Source organism: Chelmon rostratus, chromosome 5, assembly GCF_017976325.1.
Source record: "Chelmon rostratus isolate fCheRos1 chromosome 5, fCheRos1.pri, whole genome shotgun sequence".
Lineage (NCBI taxonomy): Eukaryota > Metazoa > Chordata > Actinopteri > Chaetodontiformes > Chaetodontidae > Chelmon > Chelmon rostratus.
The window spans coordinates 23,157,199-23,182,909 of record NC_055662.1 but is presented as its reverse complement, the minus strand read 5'-3'; the positions used below and the strand labels follow the sequence as shown (position 1 = coordinate 23,182,909).

Here is a 25,711-nt window from a genome sequence, read left to right as displayed (position 1 = left end):
TTTTTTTTAAATATCTTGTGTGGGACACTCTTGCACTCTTCGCCTCTGACCTATGATTGGATAATAGGTTTTATTTCTCTTTTAGTGTGAAAAATAATTCAATATTTCAAGAAAATTCAATTTGCCACTTCAGTGTTTTTATGGTTTCTGATGTGGGAATGATGTGGTGCGCAAAATGTTTGTTCCAGTGAAAAGAGAAGAGAAGACGCTTGACAATAATGCACAAACCTTTACTGACATTTGAGAAGATTCACTGTTTATGTACAGAACTGAGATGCAGAGCAAACCATGTGTCTGTTTAAGCCCTTTAAATACATGTTTTCATGGGGGCCTATGCCGGTGGTGGCACTGGGGACTCAGGAGAGACCCGTTCAGGCTCTGCTGTACTTATTGATTTGATTCGGTGGCCGAGGACGTGCCTGAGTGCAGGTTTTGTTTGTTGAGCCTTAACTCGGTTTCTCTTAATTAGGTATATCTAATTTTGTAGTGCTACGTGTCGTAAGGACGGTTTGTCTGTCATTTTTTAACATTTTATTGCAGTGCTGGCTGAGCCTAACTGAGCTGTATCCAAAATCATTGTCAGTAATAGTCCTTGTATTGTAGCTTGACATTTTTAGAAGTGTTGTGAAAGGCTAAACTCTCCTCATCGATGAAGAGTCCGTATCGCCAGCTTTTCCACCAGCGGTCCACTAATTATCCCGCAGCGTCCTCGGTTCCCACAGCTGTTTTCCGGATCTCCGAAAGAAAGAGACGAATTGTGGATGGCTTACGCTGCTCAAAGGTGGCTCTTGAATTGGAATGGAGAAATGTCAAGTGCACGGGGAACTCCAGCAGGGAGCGTCTCGCTGCCTGACACAGGCGCAGCCAAGACAATCGCTTGCATAACCTCTGAATTATTTACATACTCCGGTGCGGTGCATAAACATTACTTTTATATGCCTGGCTGGGCGAGAACGGACACAAACATTCCCTGACAGCTATCATCTTACAGTGCTCAGCCTCAGACCATGTGATGGCGGAAGAATCCATAGAGGAAAGGGAGACAGTAGCCGCGAGCAGGGTCGATATATTGATCGTAACCCAGGGACCAATGGCACTGTCATGTCAGTGGCCATCCTGGCTCTGCTTAACTTATCGATCATTTAATAGTTTTTGCCAAGGCACTCGATGGTGATGCAGGGATTAATCCTCAACATCTACCTTCCCGCTGTCTCTACCAATACGCCGTGCATGTGTGCATGTCAGGGTATTTCTGATTGGCTTCAACCTAAAGTGTTCCAAAGATTGAAAACTACAAAAAGTCTGTTCTGTTCTGGATGATTGCCGACCATGAAAAGACAGCTTTTCAAGGATGCTGGTCTCCTGGGCACCGTTCTCTATCAATACCAGTTAAAGGGATGTCTCTGTAGCATACTAATACAAGGGCATTGGATTGTCGAACATACCCATATGCTTGTTTCCATTATAAATGAGGGCCTTAGTTTGGGGTGCACGTCAAAAGAGAGAATAACCTTGGATTGTTCTCAGCTCCTTTCTTTTTCCTGTCTGTTTTGTTTTTCAAGGCTCTTGTCATCACAGCTTTCTTTGTCAGTTAGTGACCTATTAAACGTACCCTGTGCATAGTCATTCAGGAACATAGTGTGCACACACGCGCCCTCTCCACGTTAATGCACATTAATGTTGACCCTGAATCCAATGTGGTCAATATCTTCGCTCATTCCTGCCCAAAACTATACAGCGCTGTCATTTAAGTAATTGTACATATTGTTTTTCGATCTTTTTTTAACATGTTATTAGCAATTTTCTATTTTCTGTTTATGCTTCTTGACTTGCAGCACTTGCTTTAGTCTTCATCCTATATCTTCTCACACTGTGCATCGAGGCAGACCCCTTGTATGTGAAAACCTACTTGGCAATAGATTTTGATGTTTGCAAGAAAAAGTTCATCTGAGCTGAACATCCTCCCACAAATAATTGAACAATGCAATTAAAATAATAGCCGAGCTGACATTCAGTATTCTGTGGCATTTGCTGTCGATACAGTTTGTCAAAACCTTCCTCAAGTTATTCAATAATTCAGTGTAGCATAAAAAGTTTTCACATGTGAGTAAGTAAACACTGTGATGCTGTTGTTTGCTCTCTATAAATGGAAGCTTGATGTGAAGTGTCACCTCTCGTTTCTCTCTTTCATCTCCTCCTTTTCCACCCACAGGGTGACTGCATGTGCTTTGGCATCAGATGTATCATCATCGTCGTGCCTGGGCTGTGGGGGGAAAAACAGCTTTGTGAGTGCTCACAGGCGCAGAAACATTTAGTGTAATATCATTTGAAAAGAATGACTTAAGTTCCACAAAATCCAAACCCAGGTGTTCTCTTTATTTCCTGCAGAGAGAAGCCACCGGGCGACTGGCGGAGAGAGGCCGCTACACTGGTGTGTCATGGCTGAGGTCTGTGTGTGTGTGTGTGTGTGTGTGTATTCTACACTGCTTCCTGTATAAATGCACAAACACCTGTTGATATGCATATTTGTCCTCTGCACTGTCTTGTGATTGTCGTGTCACTTTATGCGAAGCACATTGTGTTGTGTTGTGCTGTGTTCGAAATGTGCAGTACAGCATAAATAAAGCTTGATTGGACTTTACTAGCTTGTAATGGTGTGTTTTCAGCACACGGGTCATACTGCCACCTGGTGCACTGGAGGGGAACGCAGCAAACACAGGTTTGGTTTTCAGTGTTGTTGGCTTTGGAATACCGGAGAAACGTAGGAAAACGCCCGTTTAGTGGCTACAAATCAACGTTTGGTGCTCACTTACCTGCATAAAGGTTATCAGGAACCAGGCAATCGCCGGAGACTCTTGGGGATAGTCCCCACATATAATGCAGAATGGTGATGGAAGGAAGATTTTGTTACCTTTGGACGAAGCCAGGCTAGTTGTTCCCTTTGTTTCCAGTCGAAATGCTAAGCTAAGTTATTCAGCAACAGGCAACAAATTTAGCACGCAGACATGCGAGTGAAAACAAAAAACCCTTTTTCACAAAATACCAGACCTTTCCTTGAATTATTTTACACACAGCTGGCCTGTCAGGTTTTGCTTACCCTTACCTGAATTTGCCTCAAATAAGACAGTTAACCACATTGATGAAATGGCTAATTTAGGTATCCTTTGAGGTATTTAATGATTATCTTAGTACTCCAGGCATATTGCCATAAAACAGAATGTTTGGTTGTCTATGTGGCCTTTTTATGACACTTTAAATACTACACAAACACGCACAATCACAAGCAAATAATCCACACGCACGCTTTTGCAACAAGCAATAAACACACAAATACACATTAATGCGGTTCCCAAATGCCTTTTGTGTGCAGCTTAATAATAAGTGAGACCCTCTGGGTGTCAGTAAGTACTTTCTATGGTTCCACTGGAACAGACGCCTTGAGTAGCCTCAGTAAATGGTTTTATAAGCAGTTCACTGAGGCATGATGTCTCCTTACCTGAAACCCCCTACCATTATCCCTCACATATTACCACTGATACAATTTATTTTCAGGCAGTTGTGGCGCAGACCAATGATTCCCTTGATTGATTCTATTGCTTTGGCTAAAACTGTGCTCTCACTCTTCAAAGAGAGCGACTCACCCATGTGTCTCTGTCCTTTGGACGTGGACTTTGCAGCAAACCTCGAGGAACTCTCACATCAGGAAAAATCCAAACCAAAGCCCAAGTTCTTTATGACTCAAGTTTTCTCCAGATATTTCTGGTTTTGGCTGAATAGAGTTTAAGAGGTTTGTCTAGACTGAGGTTAGCACGGAGGGCAAACAAGGGCCAGCTGCTACTGCTTACTGCCGAAAAGCAAACCTGAAACAAGATTTATCATCGCTGCTGAAAAAATATCGCCTTTGATGACTCTTTTCAGAACAGATACTCATCAGGAATACCTGATAAGCGCGTATAACTCAGCCTTGCTCCTGTTGCCTGCATTTATTCCTATTTACAGCTGAAACGATGCACAGCAGAGCGATGTCAAACACCTCGGTTTACTGCGGCTGCTGATTTGATCAACCTAACAGCAACGGAACAGTTGATTGATTAAAATGCTGATCAAATCAAACCAAGCAAGCTGTAATTAACTCCCTTCAGTCAACACTTTTAATCAGTAAAGACTCCTCTTGGCCCGTGCGATAATGTTCAGTGGGCATTTGGCTGGATCTCGTTCTAATAGTTAACAAACAATTACAGATGAGCGGCAGAGGGGAGAGTAGGGGGGTGTTTTGGGGTGGTTGGTGGGGGTCATGTGTTTACTCAAGTCTTTGATAATCAGAGTGGTGGAGGAGGAGGATGGGAAGACTTCCTCATAACTCAGTTGTTACATTATGAACCCCTGTTGTCTCATGCATGTGAACAGCGTATTGATCTTTGCACTAGAAACAAAGTCCTTCCAAGCTGTTTGCCTTTGTTGATGTGTAAAAATGAGTTGCTGGAACTCCTCAGCGTCCCTCAGCGAAACTGTGCATTTGTGCTTTTGCTATGCCGTGTTTGGCGTGTTTGTATCAAAGTACAGTAGTTATGTGTGCGTCATGATTGCAGTGTGTGTTTACGCAGGCTTTGAAGTTAAGTCCTTGGCAAAGCATTCCATCTCTATACATTTTTTTTTTTTTTTTTTAGTCCGAAGCCTCCGCTGGGAAGAAAATATTTGCTCACTCTGAGAAGAAAAAACTATTAAGTGTTTAAATTGTAGGTAAAAGTTTATCCTTGATCTCAGCAGTTATATACAACACGAACAAAATCCGAACGTGTCAGAAGACTGAAAGGGGAGGGGGATGCCCTTAAACAAGCTATAATCAAAACGGATTCCTGGATATGTGAATAAACAAAGCTGTTTGGAATTAAAAGCTGTACAAAGCCCAGCGTGACATTTGAGCCTGTTAAAGTAACACCCTGCTAAGTCTTCTTGATTTGAGGAATCTGTGGAGTTAAGTTAAAAGGAGCCGTGCTGAGCTCAACAGCGAATGTTTGATTGTTTGAGACATTTGTTTTCACATCCCAAATTTGGTGATTGTTGCTATCTTCAGCTGTTTGAGATTAAATTACTTTCACACGACTGACACTGCAATGAATCTGAGCGTTAGAGTGAAAGGATGCCACTGATGCAGATGTGCAATATATACAGTGAAGGACGGGAATGCATGACTGACATATAACGTGTAATGTTGTTTGTTTCAAAATGCACCTTTGCGTACTAGGCAGCAATTATCATTGGTCATCAGCTCACGGTTCTCCTCGACTCACATTTCTTGTCAGTACATTTGGCCCAATGAAGTCGACATCAAAGCGGCTACTTTGGATTTCCACTGTCAAACCAATCTCGTGCTTGGATGAGACTTTTCTCTGAAAAGTGGCTTGAAGCCAACTACGATACGTGGTTCACATCCAGCAGACAGAACAGGTGCATTTTATAAAGGCTCAAAGAATTCCAGTCATTCACTGATAAAAGCGAAAAGAGTGTCGCTAACAACATGCTAGTCAGGCTGAAAGGTCCTGTCACCTACTTGCTAAATGGCGAAATAGGGTGAATGACGAACAGCGGCGAGCTCTGTCTCATGTTTTTCTGTGAGCATTTCAAAAGGATGAACATGCACCGACTCTGTTTTCCTTCGCGTATCGTTCTCGTGCAGGGGGGCGACCACAGAGGCGTTTCACCCGAAGCCAGCTGTTGACCTGTGGGTGCAGACAGCTTACACTTAACTAGGAGGTGCATCTTCATTGTCTACCACACAGGAAGCTGAAGCAGAGGACAGCGGGGAAGAGTGTGTCTATTAAGACCACGCCATGCATGTCAGAGTTACCCTTGACTAAAGGACTACTTGCATTACTCATCAGTCAGTTCTGACAGATGTTAAATCACAACAGAGACGTCTGAAGGAAACTCAAAGGCTAAATCCCTGCCTAATTAAACAACGGCAACAAGTTATAAAAAGGAACGCCTGGAATAGTGTGAAAGCGTGTGTCATTCATTCAGGAGAACTTGATATATATCACTCTATTATGCATTCAGCACAAACTGACAAAAACGCTGTGGAGTGGAACGTCAGCGGAGCGTAGCTGACGACTCAGCAAACCCCGCCGCCAAATGTTATAATTCTCCAGCCGTAGTTTAAATAAGAAATGCAGCTTTCTGGATGCGGGGGCTCAGACCAGGGTTGCAGGCAACCACCAGATTGCTGCCTCGGATGTAGTCGTAGTAGAAACAGATGGGATGGGGTGCACGGTGGCGAATCATCGTTATTATGGGGGCGAGTTAAGGAAAATGTCCCTTGTGAGGCGATGTATCATGGCTCATTCAACCCAGAAATCTGAGAAGAAAATCAATGGACGACAGGGTAAAATGACAGAAAATAGAAATACTTTGAATGTGAATGCGATACCCTCACGTCTGTTTACTTTATCTTCTTGCTTTTTGTCAATTCAGAGATCCAGCGCCGTTATAGTGGTTGAGTAATTTGTCTGATTTTCAATGATGAATTTACGCTGAACATCACAATCATAGCCTCAATCAAAACCTCATTTTCGGCGCATTTGTGCTGTTCGCACTCGGCGTGTTTGCTGCAGAAAATGTAGAATAACGAGCAGGACGACAAAGGGAGGGAAAGCTGGTGCCGGTGTCGGCGGCCTGGGACTAACAGGGGAGAGGAACAGAGGAGGCTGCTGGGGGAACACACGACTCCCGTTGCTGCTAGAGGAAAGGAAAAGAAGACACAATGCAATATTCTCTTTGGAATTAATTCACTGTCTCTTCTCCAAGAGCATCTAATTTAGTGCTGCTTGCCTTTCTTACTGTCTCAATCTGCCCCTCGCTCTCTCTGTCTCTCCCACTTTCTTCATCCATCTGCTTTACTATCTCGCTGCTTCCATCCTGCTCTGCGCACCCACCCCCCCTCTCCACCCGCCGCCCTTCCAACCGCCGCCACCCCTCTTTCCCTTTATTGTCTCTCATTCTCTCTTTCTCTGCCTCGGGCCTTTGTTAGACTGCCTTTGTGGCGAGCACGCAGAGAAAGAGGGAGGCCTAGAACACGACTCGAGCAGTCTGATTGGGAAGGAGAGCGCGAGAACCTGGAGACATGGGAGATGAGAGGGGGAGCGAGTGGATATGAAAAAGCTCTCTTCTCCCTCCCTGTGAGAGACGGAGGGGAATGGGAAAGGAGGGCGAGCGCGCTGACAGCACCACAGACCGGCAGGGACGAAAAGAGAAAGTGGTTATCCTCTTATCCACTGTTTTAAAGAGGTTAACCTCATTAAAATTGTGGTTATGAAAATGCTGAGGGCACGGTAGATAATAAAGCCTCATGCCAATAGAACATTCACAGTCTGAATTCATAGATTCCTCGCCCATGAAGCTTCAATTTGAGATTATGTCTGCATCCTTAAGGTGCTTTAGCCGCCTCTGTCCGTTCGGATGAAAGGATAACACCTGTGTGCCCTTCAAGGTGTGGATTATTGCCGCCGGAGAAACGGCGGCCACTCCTCTCCAACTCCGTCACTTTTGCTCGAAATGAAAACACGCCGCCGTTTTTTAGTGGCTGAAATAAAAACAGCAGTAAATGAGTCAAATATGAGAAGGTCACTGTGTTTTCCAGCCCGTTGCTCATCCTAAATGGGTCCCCGTGGCCTAAATGAGGATGGATGTGAGTCGAAGAGGATTCGCTGGTCTGAGCTGCAGCCTCTCGACAAGCCGAGGGAGAAGCAAGGGCAAAGGAGACGAGGAGAGTTGACTTCGAGGGCTGGACTGGCTGCGACGGGGTTTAGATACCCTGGTGTGGAGGCTTTGCAGAATACAGTTGGGTTCACGGTGCAGGCTGGCAGCGGAGACTGAGCGGAGGTCAAGGGGCCTGTGCTTGTCTACAGATTTACCAGCAAGCCTCGGTGCTGGTGACCAATCCTCTCTGATCATCTCGCTGTCTGATTTTTTTTGTCTCGCTGTGAAACTGAAGCCTAATGGGAGACGTGTGCATCTGCTCTGTGAGTGTAAATGCACACTAGCTCGTCAAATGATAAAAGGTTTTCTGTTTATCTGAGCTGAAGAGTGAATTTTTACTCAAACAAACTCCAAAGAAAAGGTAATACCAGTAAAATAACACCATTTATCAGTGTCTTCATATGCAGGATTAGCCTAAGATATTTTCACAGGTTTCATAAGTTGGAACCAATGCTTGTAAGCAGCTGTTATCTTCTCATTAATAATCCTCCTGAGTGATAATACATTTTAAAGAGATTTTCCCCTGAAAAATGCTCTGCTGCAGACAGTCTGGAAACCTGAAACAACGGGAGGTGCTGCGATCGTGGGAATAGAGGGTGTCTCATTAAGATGATAGCAGACTTTACTGTGGGCACTGCGGATGATTTATAGGTCTTGACCAAGTGCATACAGTTATAGGTCTCTATCTACATTACACCATAAGACACTCGATATCTTTCATGATTCATTATGAGGAGCCCGACAACACCTCAAGGTCAGGCTGATAGCTACGCGGTGTTGGATGATGACATCAGCTTAAAGTCTGAGCCTTGCCCTCTTCTTTCTGGGGCATTTTCACTAAAATGTGTGGAAACAGAAACTGAGTTCACAAGTGTGAAAGTAAAACCGATGCTTTCTCCCTAGTGACCAATTACTGACCTATGGTAATGAGGACATTAAAAATAAAATTGCACGTCCTTGCAAGGGACCACCGTTGTAACGAACATCTTGATATTTTGAACATAGAGCAAAAAAAAAACAAAACAAAACAAAAAAAAACAGCTCTTGATTTGTTCTGTAGTGATGGTCCCCACCATGGGTTCATCAGTGTAATTCTGAAATCACCAAAGTGCAATTGTCAGATTCGTTTAACTCCGAGTTTAATCAAAATCCAATCAGCGGTGGCTGAAATATCACACATGGCACATGAACAGTCAGCGTGATGCCACCCTTGTGGAAATTATCTCATTCTGAAAATGCCACCGCTCAGCGAGATACCTACAGCCGTGTACATCCTCGTTCCATCATTCATCATTCATAGCAGCGCCTCTGCAGTGGTGTCTGAACGGGTGGACGGGTGACATCGCGAGATGGTCCTCGGGATCAGCCTCAGTAAGAGCATCAGATCCTGTTCCATCCCTCTGAGTAGCTGAAGTGACTTTTGAACAGGAAGAGGCAGGTCGAGGCCTTGAAACTGTCGGGATTGGAGTCAAAATAAGCAGCTCGGAGCACTTGCACTCACTTCAATTTTGACATCCATGAAATTAAATTGAGTTGCATATTATTGAACTCTCTCAGTGACCATCACATTCCACCACATGCACACCTGTCCTTCCCGGGAACAGCAGACACCACAAAAACACAAGGGATAACTCACGTTTTAATGAGATGATATATACATATATATATGATGTCCACTGAAGACCTAAAGACACATATTTCTGAATGGTGTTCATGAGCAGCTTGAGTCAGGAATTACAGAACTGACTAATTTAATCTTTCGGGTGGAATTGCTGGTTCAAGATCTTTAAAGCACTTTAAAACTCAAGCAGGCTTTCCAGAGAATAGGTACTTGAAACAGCTATCCAGTTTCTTCGGGCTTCAAAAGGAAGCCATGGGGGAGTTAAAAAAGCAAAAAAAGAGGGGGTTAAGGAAAGGCTGAAGAGGCTGATTATACACAATTTAAAGTCCCAACCAGGCGTTTTGGAAGTGCTTCAGGAGGAGGGAGGAGGAGGGAGGAGGGAGAGTCGTCTCCATCAGCGAGACAGCGCCCCAGTCGGTTTACTGTGACCGACCGTGAAGTGCACATCCTCCGTTGAGCCAAACGGACTGTCCCTGAGGCTGCGTCAATGCGCAGCGCCTAGCCCGGATGTTTGGCGATTGTACCTTCAAAACAAACCGTATTATTTTCTTTGTTTCCTTTCTACTTTGAAAAAACAAAGAAAAGTTAAAATCATGGAGTCCTGAATAAACATCGATAGAGGATAAAACTAAACTTTAACTAGGCTAGTGAAACACTGCTTGCGAAAACATTCACAGCTTAAGCATTTCAATCAATGCAGGAAAAAATACTGAAGGAAAATTTAATAGAATAATACGGGTAAAATATATTAACCCCTTTTTGTACTTATTGGAGCCAAATGCAGCGTATTTTGAATGCAAATGAAATCATTTGAAGGTTTTATTTTGGAAACGCCGACCGGAAGTGCTGATTATTCTAACTGACGGAGGCTTGACGGCAGTTGTCCGGCAGCCTTGAGCGCACACGTCGCTCTCACCACTACATCGCACCACTGCGGTAGGAGCGGGGGAAGCAGCAGCGCAGGGGGGACCCGGCAGCCACACTTCACTTGCTCCTGCGCGAATAAATAAATAAATAAAGAAAAAAAAAAAAAAAAAAAAAAAAAAAAACACACACACATCCAGGTGGTGAGGGCGTCTCTCCGCCGACTTTGTCACAGAGGAGGACTTTACCTGAGAGGACGTACACTAGCGGCTCCCAGGGAGCAGATCCCGCAGCCCAGCCAGAGCGCAGGAGGGAGAACTTTTGGCTATTGCTCCGTGATTTTTTTTTAGCACGCCTCCGTCACCTTGGAAGTCAGACCTGTTTATCGTGAGAGAGGATGGGACCGCTTCTCCTTTCCGTCGCCCTGTGTTTGAGCGCCGCTGTCCCGCAGCGTGTGAAAGGTGAGTGGAAAAGTGGCTGGCTGTCATTATCGGTGGCAAAACATGCTTCCGCGACCGGCCCTGTGGCGTGGGAGCACCACAAGCTGATCGATAGCGGCGGGGCACATTTGCATCTTGAGAGGGACCAAGTGGATCGATTATTTTAAGCGCGCATGAATGGCAGATCAAAATGTATTGTGCGCGTATGGAGAGCCTGTATTGTTTGCGGTATGCGCGCAGCCTGTCGGCGCGGTTTGGCAGCAGAAAACTACCGCTTGCGATCTACCCACGACTCGTTAGTTAATTGGTTTAGTTGTGTTTAACTGACACTTGTTTGAGTTGATGAATCAGATGATTGCATTTCTTCTTCTTCTTTTTTTAAATCGGTGCGTAATGTCTCTGTGATCAGGGGCCAAATCAGCCCGTGCATCAGGCGTGCACATTTAAGGTGGAAGCGTGCACTGCTCCAGCCTTTTGCGCGCCCTCACGGTGATGATCTTCAGCTGTGCGCTTCGCTCCTCTGTGATGCTTCCTCAGGATACAAGGAAGCCCCGCGTCCACTTTTCCGCCTTTCACCAACTGAATAAGGAGGGGAAAAAAAAAAAAAAGATTAATGGAAAGATGTCTCGCATGTGGGCTGCAGGCAGACCCAGATGCTATCACTTAGGGGAGATATGCTAAAGAGCCTCCTGTATTAGCTGTTCTGTTATTGACTAGGATGACACCAGGAGAAGGTCAATTGTGCATTACAAGTCTAATGTAACAACAACTGTCAGGCTGCTTTATGTAGAGAGGGAACGGCTCACAGCTGATAGATTCACCTGCCCCACCAGATCAGAATTCAGTTGATTTCACACCCCTCTGCCCTTCCAGTTTTCCAGTACTGGGAATATTTAAGCTTTTGCCTGCTGTATATTTCCCACAAACAGTGCAGAACAGTACCTGTGGGATTTGTGTAAAGAAAGCGGTGTAGCCCTCGTGGAAGTGGGTCATGCCATCCTCCCTGTCTCTGTTCATTTAGCAACATGCCCGCCTCAGGAGTCACACATGTCAGACAGACCTCTGCCTCTGCACCAGGAGAGCGCCTTGAGCAGACTTTCTGAGGCTATCTGAGCCTGGCAGTGTCAGCTCACAGTCAGCCGTCACAAGACATAACACTCCCCGGTAGGCTGGCATAATGAATGCTGAGCAGAAGCAGGGAGCCGTGGTGCCGTGGGTCCACTCGTTTCAAGGCTCGCTGAGTTAAAAATACACCCTGAACTTGTCCCTCAATTAATCATATCCCAGTTAAATTTATGGTATTGTAAAGGGATTTTTGTACATCTGTTTCCAAGAGGAGTGAAACTGTAACCTCATTCACAGCAAGGGGCTGCTTTTGGGAGCAGATGGAGGGTGTTAACAATATCTGATCTGTGTGTGAGTACACTTACAGCCACAGTGGTCACCCTGGTGGCTACTTGAGCAACATAACTTGGATGTTTTTTTGATTTTTGAACATCTCAGAGTCAGCCTGAAAGGGGCTCCAAAGCATCCAAACTCCCCGTCATGAAGCCGTGTGCTGTGGTGATTAGAAATCCTTTCGTGACAGTACAAAAGCTACGTTGTGCTTAGCTTTTCCCGTGGCTCAAAGGTAGCAGGTGTCTTCAGAGACAGCTGCTAACAAACACTCTATTGAGCATGTCACAGGGCGCCTCTGTCCACTGAAACAAATTGATGGGGTAGAAACGTTCGCCTTCAGGTAAAACAGGCTGCATTGTTCCAAGTCAGTGTGCAATACATCACTTCCTCCGGTTCGTTACTGGTGCTGACTCTCACACATTGTTTGGGATCCTGCCTGTCCGCCTGGACAAAGCACATGACTGCACCAGTGGGCCCTCTGTATGGAAATGTAAGATGCTTTTGTGTTTGTGTAGACAGTCAGCTTTAATGAATTTTATGCATCTTAATTTTTAGTCTCAGCCTTGTCATAATGGCTGCGCAATTAGAGCCTTTTAGGCAAATGGACAGCCATCTGGAGAGGCGAAGCGATTGTCTGCTATTGGTGAATCATGATTAGTATGATGTTGTTGGTCACCGTTCATTTCTCTCGCAGATTTCACTCACTCGACACAGACAAGGAAGTTGTCATGTCTAGAGTGACTGCGGGTTTGGATTGGCTCGCTGAGATCCTCGTCGCGCTCGCAGACTGTTGATTTGTCTGTTTAAAACTCCAGGCAAAGGCTGACTTCCCCGCTAGCTGCATCTGGTGCATTTGGATAAACGATCGACCTGGATGGAAATATGAGGCAATGGAAATGTTGGCGGGACGTAACTTCATACTGCTCGGGATGTCACGGAGCCATCGAACTTCAGACACGGGACTAATTAAATTAAATTAAACTACATTTTCCTCAGACGCTTCTTTTCACTACAGTATATGCAGGGTGGGCTGTAATTGTCATGAGTTATTTGAAGTATTGATCACCGCAGATATATGACATCACATTTGTGCACAATTCACTGCAGCAGCACAGTTGATAAATTCATTAATTGATTAGTCAAACCACATAAATGAACTATTTTGATCATATTTTGGGTCATTTTTAAGCAGAAATTCCAAAGATTCTTTGTTTAAAGTGTCTCAAATGTGATGATTTGCTGCTTTTCTTTGTCACATCTGATTAATAACTGAATATTTAGAGGGGTTTCGGACTGTTGGTCTAATAAAGGAAGCATCATGGATGTATCATCTGAGGCTTTGAGGAATTGTAGCTCTGTTCTCCACTTAATGGAGAAAATAATCTGCAGATCAGTCAGCAATGAGAATAATCGCTAGCTGCAGCAAACATCTGATGAATCGTATTTTATAGAAGATGTTAAATGCGTGCTGATGATAGCAATCTAATTTAAAAGCTCATTACATTACAGGCCACTGAAGATTACGGTTGATGTACAGGTGACTTTTAGTAACAATGACTTGCAACCTACCTCTGCGGTGCCCTTCACTCTGGTTTTAAATGGCACAGTCTTCAATCAGTCGAGAGGGGTCAGACCTCTGTCAGATCAGCAGCCATGATAACCAACGAAATCGAAGCAAGTCATTGGACGACAACCCACGCGTAAGACAATGCAACGCGGGCTATCGGACCATAGGAGTCAGTCTTACCACAAAGCCCTCCCACGCTGTGGAGCTGACACTGGCCACTGTCTTTATTTTTCTCAGGTTTGCAGAACTTGATTGGGCTACTCATTGTCAATGCAGATGTTCTTTAATCCCATTAATAATTGAAGGAGAGTTCATTTGTCTCCTGCGCTGACAAGTTAATGGATACAGTGCTATTTGTCTTCGCTCTAGTCTGGCCTCTGTTGTCCTGCCTACATTTCATGCTTGACTTATTGCGGAGGGCACTAGTGGGACGGTTGTAGAGGTTGCAAGGACACACACTGAGGAAGTGCTTACCAGAGAACCTGAACACGGCCCTGAGATGAGGCGGTAAAATAAGCTGTCTGAGCAAAGACACACACATAAGCTTTCAGACAGAAACAAAATGACCATGTCGCTGTTGTTTTGCTGTGTCTTTGTATTGGATTTCCACCTTGTAATTGAGTAATCACCAGACCAGTCATGTGTGTCTCCCTCAACCAAAAGATCGGCTTTGGCGACGTGCTGTGCTTTAGGCCCAGTTCTATATTTTCAGGGTGATTCGGGCTGATCGACTCTGCATTTGTGTATCAGAGATTGAAAAGAACCTGTGTTTAAACTCAGCACACAGACAAAAGACAAACGCAAGGACTGGTCGGCACTGAAGTTGCCTCCTTTTCACATAAGACTTTCCCTAATCCTTAAATCGAAGTCGCATGTTTTCAATTCACAAAACTCTGGAAACACTGATTCTGACTTCTCCCAGGCATGTTAAAGGTCTAACGTTTGCTAAAAGCTGCATGTAACGTTATGACAGCTGGCTTAAGCTGCGACCTTCTTAGCACTCTATTAATGCCGGTGTCAAAATTCAGACCATGAGTCTGCCAGGAAGGGGGAAAAAAAGGCGGAAAGAGCCCTCTGAAACAGCAAAAAGATTATACGAATGTTTCGTTTGTAGTGTCATTTCACATCGAGTGTGTGTCAGCGAAGAATATGCAGCAGCCCACCCTGTCACAGTTTGAGCATTCATGAGACCACATGCTGGTTTTAAGTAATCCCACTCGGTCACGATTAATGAGTCAACTTTGGGAGGCACGAGCAGGCCCACAGTGCATGTGGCACAAAGTGTAGCGGATGATGAAGTTAGATGATAACTTGCCGGAAATTCAAACAGCTGGAACATATTGTTGGGGACTACTTTACTGAGTCAGGTCTTATAAAAAGAAACGCATATAAAGAGACATCCAAAGCCATCCAGACAGAGCACATTTAGCCTGAAGGAGGTAATGTCATTTTATGCTACAGCTGACCTTAAACTGTTGCTTAGACAAATAATTTTAAACATGCAACAAGTTCATTTAAACCCTATTCAACATTACGGCACAGTAGCTTGTCTTGCTGTCAGTGGATGGTTATAAGGGGGTGTACTCTGACCTTAAACTCTCTGTAAAGTGTCTTTGCTCACATGCCGGTGTAATCTCACCGAAGACTGTCAGTCACTCTTTGAAATCCACCTGAACCAGCCTTCACGTCGGCCCAGATTTGATCCAGCGTACAGCACTTGTTTTAAAAGAAGATACGTCACCTTTAAAGCTGGACCACCTGCTACTCCCATTATTTCCTTCTTCCAAAACAGTGGCGAAGAACACCAGCAGCAAATGTCAGGAGTTAAGTTCTCATTCAAACACAATTACGACTGGTGTGTTCACAGCACGCCAAATTCATCAGAGCACACGAGGCCAAATTGCCTCCGTTTGAAAGGTATCATATGACAGGCTGGGAGGCGAAGCAGCGCTTAAAAGGCTATTTTTTTAAATGGAGTCTGGTGCACTGGGGCTACATCACATGATTTTCAGCAAACTTTACAGAGAACAATGAAGGCAAAACAGCAGCACTGATTTGTTTTAACCAAATATTCTCTGGTTAAGTTCAGTTTGAAACACCCAATCCATAAACAAGTTAGCGTGTTGTTCGCGGTTTGTAACGGTACCGACAACACTTCACTTCCTGTCTCTGCTCCGTTCCGTGTGTGTGGAGGGGCTAATCCCACCCTCAAAACGTGAGGAAAGAAGATATTAATGGCTGTGTGAAATGTTAACAGTGCCACTCTTAGTGCATATGCATATTACCCAACATCCTTTGACACTTTAATTACCGCGTGCATTAACATTTATAAAGAAACACTTATTTTGCCCAATAACGGCATTGCAGCGTGTTTCATGAAACTTTTATGAGATGTTTACATGCTTCTAAGTTAAAAAGGTATTATGGTACCCACACAAGATCAAAAACTTGGCCACCACAAGATATCCATCAGTTTAGTTGTAGCAGGCCGACGTTTAGATGCATCATCCTGACAGCCAGACATCCTGAAGGTGCATCGTTTGCTGAGGCGATGATATGTGTCTGGACAAACCGACGTAAATGTGCTGGTGAAGTAAAGTTTTAAACACTTGGTACTGAACAGCATTCTTTAAGATTCTTCTTGATAGCAGAAAGTTAATCACTGCACAGTCATTCTACTGATAGGACTATAAGCTGTGCAGGAGATGAACTGCACATTTTCATTTACTCACACTGCTCCTGGCTGAAATTCTTTTCAAATTATTCTAAAAAAATCTTACTGTTATGTAATATATACTCATATGATATTATACTATATCCACCGCAGTGTTTGCTGTGGCTTAATATAGAGGCCAAGGTAAATACTCATTAGGCGCAGTGAGTTCACATACGTGGCTTTACATTCAACACTGCAGTACCTTCATAATGCTTATCGCAGTAAGTCACATTAGACCACGCTGTATGTTTATACAGCTTTCAGTTTTCTCAACAATAGCACTCGAGGTGGTTCGGATGCGTCGTGCTAATTGCATTAGAAAACATTAGCTGAGACTCCTCTACCAACCTGGCATCATCAAACACGGAGTGCATTTTGGAAATCAACACTCGAATAAGATTAGAGCTCTTAATCTGAGAAATGCACTCCAAAGAAATTTAGATTGGCCTCGTTCCTGAAGCTGCTCTGCTTCTATTGCCTGTGCATGAAATGGCAAAGCAGGAAATTTCATCCTTCTCTTTTTATGTCAACGTATACCGTACTGTGAATCTATACAGTTTTTCTGTCTATCTGCTCTGTGCGTGGCAGCTGTAATGTCTCTTCAATATAATTTAACAAGCAAGGGTCCAGACTAAGTATTGACTAAATAGCTGTTCATTGCAAACAAAAAGCACGTCAAGTTGAAGCCTGCAGTCTCTTCCGACAATCGTGCCATGTAATTACTGTATAAATGAATCTCTTTTGCTTTTTTTTAATTGTTTTGTTCTGTTACGGCCCTGCCTCTACACATAAGAAGTGAGTCAGAGTGTTCGGCTCTTGCTAGACGGCTTGTGCATGTTTGTGTGTGTGTGTGTGAGAAGGGAGATGTGAGGCACACTGACAAGCATCAGGGTGGATTTACATTGCATTCCTAACGCGAGCCAAGCACAGTTTTTGCATTGTAGTGTGTGTGGATGCCGATCCGCTTTGGACCCACCCTTCCTGTCAGGGAGGTGTCAGAACAGAATCAGACATTCATTATCAGTGTTGGCCGTGAGCGAAAGAGTCCACCTTTCCATGGCAGATCAATAAGCCGAATAAATTATTTTGGATTAAGTGCGGAACTGCAGCAGCCTGTAAATCTGAGGAGGTGTGAGCGGTTTCAGCCTGTTCAGGCTTTACTGTGAGACCAAAGCTTGAAGACAGTGAGATTAAAAATGGAAATGTCTTTTTTTTTCCTGCACAGTTTAAAGCTCATGCATGGCCGTAATCACTCCAGAAACCTTTGAATGTTTCAGTGTTTTATCTTTACACAAAAAGCCAGCTCCTGGCACATTTTTGTGATCTAATATCTGCTGTGTGTGAGGGCATAAATGTCTTTTATGTGAAGTGTGCGCCTGTAATTTATGCAGTTTTTCCGTCTCTCAAAGACTCTCTTTCCTAACAATGTGTGTGTGATGCTTTCAGTTTTATAGCAGGTGTGTGTAGGCCAGGCCATATTAAGTTTGTGATGGGAGGAGATTTTGTGGGTAATTTCTCGAATAAACCCGACACTTGCAACATTTCTGCCTGTATTTATTGGACGGGCATGCTTTGGTTGCTGCAGACTGAAGTTAAGCCTGCTTTAGTCAAAATAAGATTGTGGAGTTTAAGCAATGAGCTTTGCTTTGGTCTGATAAAGTCTCTGGGCTCTGGAACGTCGCTGCATTCTCAATAAATTCAATCTGCTTATTTGAGATCAGATGGGTGCAGGTGGCTTAAGTTCTTACTTCCAACAAGCCCTGAGGAGATGTGGGCTACTTATTCCTATTCTAGAGGCATATTGGAATCACGAGCCCCCAGGGTTAAAACATACCAGGGTTAAAAAAAAGGTAACTTAACCCTTTTCTCCTCTGTGAATGTGCATTATTGTGCCAGTTGCCATCCATCTTTGCCTATTATCTCCCCGTCAACCTTCCTTTTTCCTCTCTTGCAAGATGTGTTTGAGGATTTGTTTGTTCATCTCATCCCCAGACTTCATCAGCTCGGTAGTTTACAGCATTTTAACTCATATTTGAATATGCCAATACAGTACCTGTGCTGAAGACGCTGTGTTCTCCTCTGTTTGTGTGTGTGTGTGCGTGCAGTTGTGTGGGTTTGTGTGCTCGCAGCTCGGAGAGGTAACCCAGAAATGTCATCACGCGAAGTCTAGGCAGCAATTCTGGCTCTTCTGCACAGCGTGGATGTGCAGCCGCACTTCACTCGTTTGCCAAAAAACAAAAACAGCATCCCTTTATTTATCGTGTCAGCCGGCCTGCTTTTATACTAAATTGTGCTAAATGCCAACAAGGGGGTGTTTGGTGAGCGGCTGAGAGCAAGAAAGAGTGTATCTGTTGAAAGAAATGCTAAAATATGTTCTTGATATGTTGTTTGATATTAACAATCTGCAAATGGCACATTCCAACTGAAGGCACGTCCTTCAACTCGAATGTGGAGAAACCGGCCTGGACCAGTGCCAAGTGCTTTTCAGTAGGCTTGTTTGAGGTAATGGCATAAATTGCATGCCGTCCATTGAGATGTGAAGTGCAATTTTTTTAAAGTGGAATATCTCCTGTCCAGATGTTTTAGATTACCCTTGTGGCGTGTAATTCCAGACACGGGAGAGGGAAGGGAGGGAGACGGAGAGAGAGAGGGAGAGCTGGGAGCCAGGATGAAAAATCCCTTTTAATGTGAGGTTCAATGAACAGCAACCACTCACCTTCAAACTTTAAAGTAAAGTCCATTACACCCCCCCCCCAAAAAAAAAAAAATCATCCTCTCAGCTGTGTAATCACCGTCCATTGTCACTGAAAAAAAAGGGCATTAGTTGCAACAAGTTGCACCATTTTGGCGACTGTTAGGTGCAGGCGTGAAACTGATGATTAGATTACTTTTTTCTCCAAATTCTTATTTTTAAGGGCGTATGAGGCAATCATAGGCAAACTGAAGTCCTAATAACCTGATATGTGTGCAATCAAGTCCCTCTGAGTGTGAGGCAGCGACAACAAGCCACAAGGCCGCCTGTAGTCGCTGGTTTCAGATGAGCCCTGACGGGCAGCGAGGGACAAAGAGCAAGAGGTCTTTCTGACTTTTTGGCAGGGAGAAGTCGAATCCATCTCAACGCCGACGGGCAGCGATGCGCTTTCGCAGCGGACGCCATTTAACTTGTGTTTTTTCTGCTTTAAAGCTTCTTTTTATTTCAGTTCGATGATAAAACCGAGGACAAGCCGAGTGCTGCTGCATCTGCTTGTATAGGTTGTGTCACTGTGTATTTACAGTGCAGGGACATCAGGTAAAAGAATATGGCGGAGGCTTTGAGCTTCAAAAGATTTCTGCATGATCTGCGCAGCTTCAAAACATTACTTTACATTCCTTTAAAGGTTTGTTTAAAGAAATTTTGCTCACCCTCTGGTTGCACATACAAGCTAATTCCACCGCCTGGCTGAATGTTGTCATACTTCTTCTGTTTTGCTTCTAATCCAGGGAGTTGGACGGTATGGTCTCTGTATTATTCACCACTGTTTGAGGTGCATGAAATATTTACAAGTGTGATCTTTCTAACCTGCCTCAGCTGTTCTCGGTAGGTGTGCACCACTGCAGATGGAGGCGAAATCGTGCTGAAGTACAGCGTGAAGCCTCTGCTTGTAAATCCTGCTCTGTACCTCGTGTTGAGGCTGTGAGGTGCCTGACAAGTTAAATTAGCAGCTGGAGAAGAAGAAGAACTTCAGGTTCTGTGCCTTTCAGAGGAATCTTGGTGGGATATCTCGCTCTCTCTTCCTCGCTGTCAGCCTCACACACGCGCACAAACTCCAGAAGTTATAATTATAACACATCAAACCGCGGTTGTTAGGTGGCCGCTGCAGCTGGGCGTCGATTTGATGTTACGAATAAAACTATCATATCACTGCATGTCGGACTCGTCATGTTTGATTGCTTATTTCGCAGATCCATGCTTATCTGTTTGTGTCTGACGCGTGTGTGTCCGATGCTGTCGTTCAGTCATACACCCGTTATTCATTTCCAATATGTGTGTAAAGTGATTCACCTGCTTATTTTTTTGCCTCTGCAGCTGAAATGGAATGGGTGTTTAGTCAAAGAGACACAAAAAAACCCCACCGATAAGTAGCTATTTCGTAATATTTTCATGTTCAGTAATCGCCCGTGACTGTGCATTACCACTCATAGAGCTACCCTCCACTGAGCCTTGTCTTGCTGCAGACGGAGGCTCGGAGTAAGCAGCTCCTGCTACATGAAATTCACTGACCAAGGGGTAAGCAGGATGAAAAAATTCAATTTGTCAAGGCCTGCCCTTTTCAGTACACACAATGCACAGCTTAGGCCAGCCAGTGTGAAGTATGAATGGAACAAGGATCAGAAGATATTTTGTAACTACCTCTTCATGTACTTCTAACATGCGTGTGGTGTAACAGAGCGACTTCACATGCAGCTTCCCTGCTTTTCACTGTTTAAATTGCCGGTATGACCTTAAAGAAGTATAAAACTGGGCTTTCTATGCAGCAGAAAGGCTCAAATATTTCTTTATTGGTGCTGCATGACCAGCGAGAACAGATAAAAGGGGCTTTGGTGCTCCCTTTTATTCAAAAGGTAGAAAAAAAATACAACAACCGGAATGTAATGAGCTGCACTGGACCAATAAACGCTCCTGCTGATGTAGTGCGAGTTGGGTGGTGCTTGGTTTTGGCTCATCTGGTTTGAAGCCATGGTGGCCTGGTCACAAACTAAGTCATATATTACAGCTAAACAGTGAACTAAACTGTGTTTCTGGAAAGATTTGAGGCAAGAAATAGGCAGTCCTGGTTCATATTTTACGAACACTGCCTAGTTTGACAGTTTAATCTGAGTTTCGTGTTGTGAGCTGCCGATCTCCGGATCTGACTGTCCAAGGCGGGCGTGCAAAAAGTGCAAACTGCATCTCAAAGAACAGCCCTATAGCAAAATCTGGCTGGCCAATGAGTGGGGAGCTCTGGGACCAGGCAACATGGAAGGAACTGTGATATTGGTCATTTGCATCCACTACCTACAATGTAATGATAGAAAGCTAGTTAAAATTTTCCCTTGAACCAAGTAAAAGTGATGCAGGTGATCACATGAGCTACAACTCCAATAAAACCAATATGTCTTAAATTGACGAGGATTCTAAGGACGCTTCCTCATTTTGCAAACATTAGATGAGAAGATCAATGCCATTCTCATATCCTTTTCAATATGTAGCTGGAGCTAGCAAGCTGTTAGCTTAGCTTACATCTAAAAGTTACAGAAGTCTTGCAGTCACCCGGACTGTGCCAGGCAAGCAGTGGAGATGCCAGAAAGTCACAACTAGCCAATAAATAGTCTGGCACACGAACCCCCCCACACTGTTTTCCATAACTTTTTTATTTTATTTTATTTTACAGTTTAAACAAACAAGCTGTAATGTGATAATTAGGGAGCTTTAGAGGGGCTGGTAGGCGTGTTTTTGGTGCCAGAATAGTTGTTTCTCCTTCTTTCCAGTCTTTATGCTGACCTTCTCTAGCTTCGCTGGCTTGATCAGACGCACATGAGAGTGGCATCGAGCTCCTCATCTAGGTCCTGTCGTATAAGCGAATAAGCATATTTCCCAAAAATGTTTCCTGTAATGCAAAGAAACACAAGCCCATATAAGAATAATAGTCACTTTAATGCTTTCCTGTGATTTGTCAAACTCGTAATTCATTCTTTGAAGCCGTCTGTGTCCCCCTGTCTCTAACACATGCAAAAACACAGAAAAAAAACACTAAACATTTTAATTTGCTGTAGTGCTGCATCCTTTGTGAATTTTGAATCAGAGGCTTGCTCAGTCACAGAGTGTGTTTGTGTGGCATAATTTCCCTTTCATCCAAAATGCCACACAGAGAACATCATGACAACAAGAGAGCTAATGAGGTAAACATTTAACGAACAGGGTCACAGAAATGCCTTCATGTGCTGTTGAATATGCATCAATCCTGCGAATTAGTGACACAGTTTTCAAGTAAAACGCGTTTTCCCTCTCGCCCCTTCTTCTTCCCTCGCCTGCTAATCTGCACTGGCGCTTCCCATCACCGACACCTTCCTCTTCAGCGGTTACCGAGATTCAGATGAGATGTGAGCTCCGCTTTCTTTATACATGTTTGATGAATCTTTTTATGCCGCTGCTGGGGTACAAGCGCGAATGTGGGAGATCTTGTCTGGGAGAAAAAGGTGCAAAAGACAGGAGGTTTCCGAGTTTGTAATGAGGCTAGCGCGGCATCTCCTGGCTCACGAGCAAAGTAGGGCATCTGTAATGAGCGTGCAGAGAAACGAGGCGGAGGGGGCACAGAGATGGGAGGGGGGGCGTGTTGCAAACCTGGATCGAGCCGCGAGCTGTGGCATCAGCTGTCCAGCCGGTGACTGTAGCTCCAGCTCAGCAGGAGATACTGATACCTCTCCTCTTAGACCTGAAACTCCCGGCTTGATTTTCAGGCACTAATGGCATGACAGCCCCGTGTTATACTGCCACACGCGTGTACAAACTGTACATCGCAGCGGCGATCTGCTAACTGCAACCTTTCTAAATTGAATGTCACCGCAGATGACATCACTCTCTCCATGCAATGCCATTATCGTAAATAATACTGTGAAATGTTTACTAAACCATAAGAGCTTAGCTGACTCTTAATTAGGGAGAACCTGGAAGAGGATGGATGTGAATTATTATATATTATGTTAATTAAGACAATCCATCATTGGGCCTTGATGCTATGTTTCTCTGCCGGTCTTTGATTTACAGCCGAGCGGGATTCAGACATAACAACAGTTTGTTTTGGTGATTTACTAATTGTTTACTTCTGGATTGACATGAGTGTCTGGAGCCCAGTTGTTTTTTTTTACTGAAGGCTTAAACGATAACTGAAGGAGTGAAAGATGAGGTGCAAATGAGGTTTTAAAGGCATCTCTGAAAGTCTTCTAAAACTGTCAACTCTCCTGTTAGTTGCATAGTTTCGGATGGCTATACTCTATTATTGCCTTTATGTCAAAGATTAGAGCAGTTATATTTGTCAACTCAATAGTCCTGCCAACCTTTAGAACGCATAAATAACTGTGTTACAATACTAGCAGTGTCGTAATCCTCATTCGTTGTCCCTAAAGGGACAGTAAACCTAAAAGAGATACTGGCGCAGCAGTTAACTTGCATCTCAGCAGTTTTTAACGGTTATCTGCCGAAGCCATCACATGAAATAAATCACTTTACGATGTATGACCAGCTAAGGGCGGTCAGAGGTTAGCTAACTTATGGCTCGACTTGATGTAGTGGTAAGAGTATTTATATTTTATTGAGCCTGCAGTGGCATGAGAGGATGCTGTATATGAAAGAAAGAAATGCTCAGGTACATTGTGTTGTGTTGGATCTGTAAGGTTGGACCTCCTGGGCTTTGCTTAACTGAGCCTGTAGCATTTATATAAGCTGGTGCTGCTGCATCTGATCTTGGTTTATTCTGATTTATAATGGCAGCGTGGTGGAAGGAAATCTTAAAACCTGCTCATTTTGGAACCACTGCACGTTTTTATTCCGTAGTGTCTTCGAGGTTCATATTGTACCTGGGTAACGGTTCCTTGGTCCCAGGTTGCTGCAAAATCCTGTGAACCCTCCAGACCCTGCGCTGGGTGCATTATCGCTGCCCCTGGCCCATGATGAGGACAGGTATCGATCTTATCCTCTGACAAAAGCCCTCTGGGCACCTCTGCAGGACTTAGAGTTGGCTGAGGCAGGATACACAGTAATGAGAGCAATAGAGGGCAGTATGGGGGAGCAGCTTATTCCTAACAAGGACGGAGACCTTTACACTACAGAAAAGACAAAAGCTAGGTGGGCTTTGTTTCTTTTTTTTTTTATTGAACCCCTCCCTTCAAGCCAATCTTATTTCTGAGCACAGTTCAGATCTTCATCATTCCACACACTCTAGCCTTGGTGGTCTTATCTAGAATTTAGGACTCCTGTGGGAATACATCTCAGCACAGACTCTCTGAAAAGCAAATTCGGTTCACTCCCAGTGTGAAGCGAGAGCAGCAGTGGAAGTGGTCTTCGTAAACGATTAAAAGCATTTCTCAGAGAAAGCGGTTTGAGATAACCCAGACCTGAGAGGGTAGGAAACCTCTGGCTGAGAGGAAAGATCCCTGCTCCTGTCACTGCTGTGGTCGGAGGATTTTGTGGCAACAGAAGTTGTTTTTTATGCCAAAGAATCTAAAGAGAAGACGCCTTTGAGGTGATGGTTACGCTGGGTGAAGCCTCTAACCTCACAGTGACCAAGGCTCAGCCACACCATATTTATTATGGGTGCTGGCTCCGGGCTGTGACTCCTCTAGGTTTTGTTAGGCTTGCCCAGAGTTTAAATCGTCGTGGAATTGAGACAATAGTTTGTTTCATGCCCAGCAACAGATGAATAAGATTAACTTAAAAAAAAGACAAAAACAAGTTGCATTATATGTCTGTTCCCTGCTGATCTTTCCAGTCTGTGTTGGTGCCTGCTCACACCACGAAGTGGCGAAATCTATTTCTGCTTCCTGGCAAAGTAGATGGTGCTGGAAGCCGAGTGACATTGTGTGCAGTCTCCTTTGCAGACTGGAAATAAGACACAATAAGACACAGTTTGACATTTTGAGAAATAGGCTTAACCACCTCCCTGCTGAGAGTTAGATGAGAAGATTGACACCACTCTCATGTCTCCAACCAGCAGTGGGTTAGCCTAGCTTAGCATAAAGACTGGAAACAGGGGGAAACAGCTAGCCAGGCTGTGTCCAAAGACAACAAAGATATGCCTCCCTGCACATTCTAGGCATCACAAATTGATGTGTGTGTCTCAGACTTCAAGCCATGCCACGTCACTTTCGTGGAGATGTTTATAATCCCAACACTGCAGTGTGAAATATAATAGCATGATACTACAAAGCTAATATCATAGCTCCTTTTATTTTGGACTCTCTGGTCTCGGGTTAGCACCGTCAAGACAGTTGACAGCTATTGGTCACTGGCTCAAATCTGCATGTCAAAGTTGCACGAAAGCTCAGCACAGGTTGATTTTGCAGCCAGTCCCATTGCAAGCTGAAATTTCCTTGTCCTAACTCCTGGTCTGGCCGAGCGCTTCGATTTCAACCTGTTTGAAATGAGGAAATCACTGGTCGGATCTCTGGAAATATTAATGCTGGCCCATTTCGCCTCAGTTCCAGCAGCTGTAGGAATCAGTCAAACTCATCGAGGAGGAAAGTTTAAAGGACTGCCCTCAGCAATTGACTGACTTCACAGGAGCACCTAAGGTTTCTCTCATCTTCAAATGTCCCCGCAATGAAGACCCAGATCT

At 44.2% G+C, this 25,711-nt stretch overlaps 1 protein-coding gene across 1 annotated transcript in view; it reads left to right on the top strand.

Annotated features, from left to right (window-relative positions):
- Positions 1 to 10,428: 10,428 nt before the first annotated feature.
- Positions 10,429 to 25,711, top strand: part of LOC121606778 (EGF-like repeat and discoidin I-like domain-containing protein 3) — a 106,139-nt gene continuing 90,856 nt past the window's right edge. Inside the window, exon 1 of the mRNA XM_041937315.1 lies at positions 10,429 to 10,701. Within this exon, the coding sequence (XP_041793249.1) occupies positions 10,638 to 10,701 (64 nt within the window). The 5' untranslated portion in view covers positions 10,429 to 10,637. The remainder of the gene's footprint in view (positions 10,702 to 25,711) is intronic.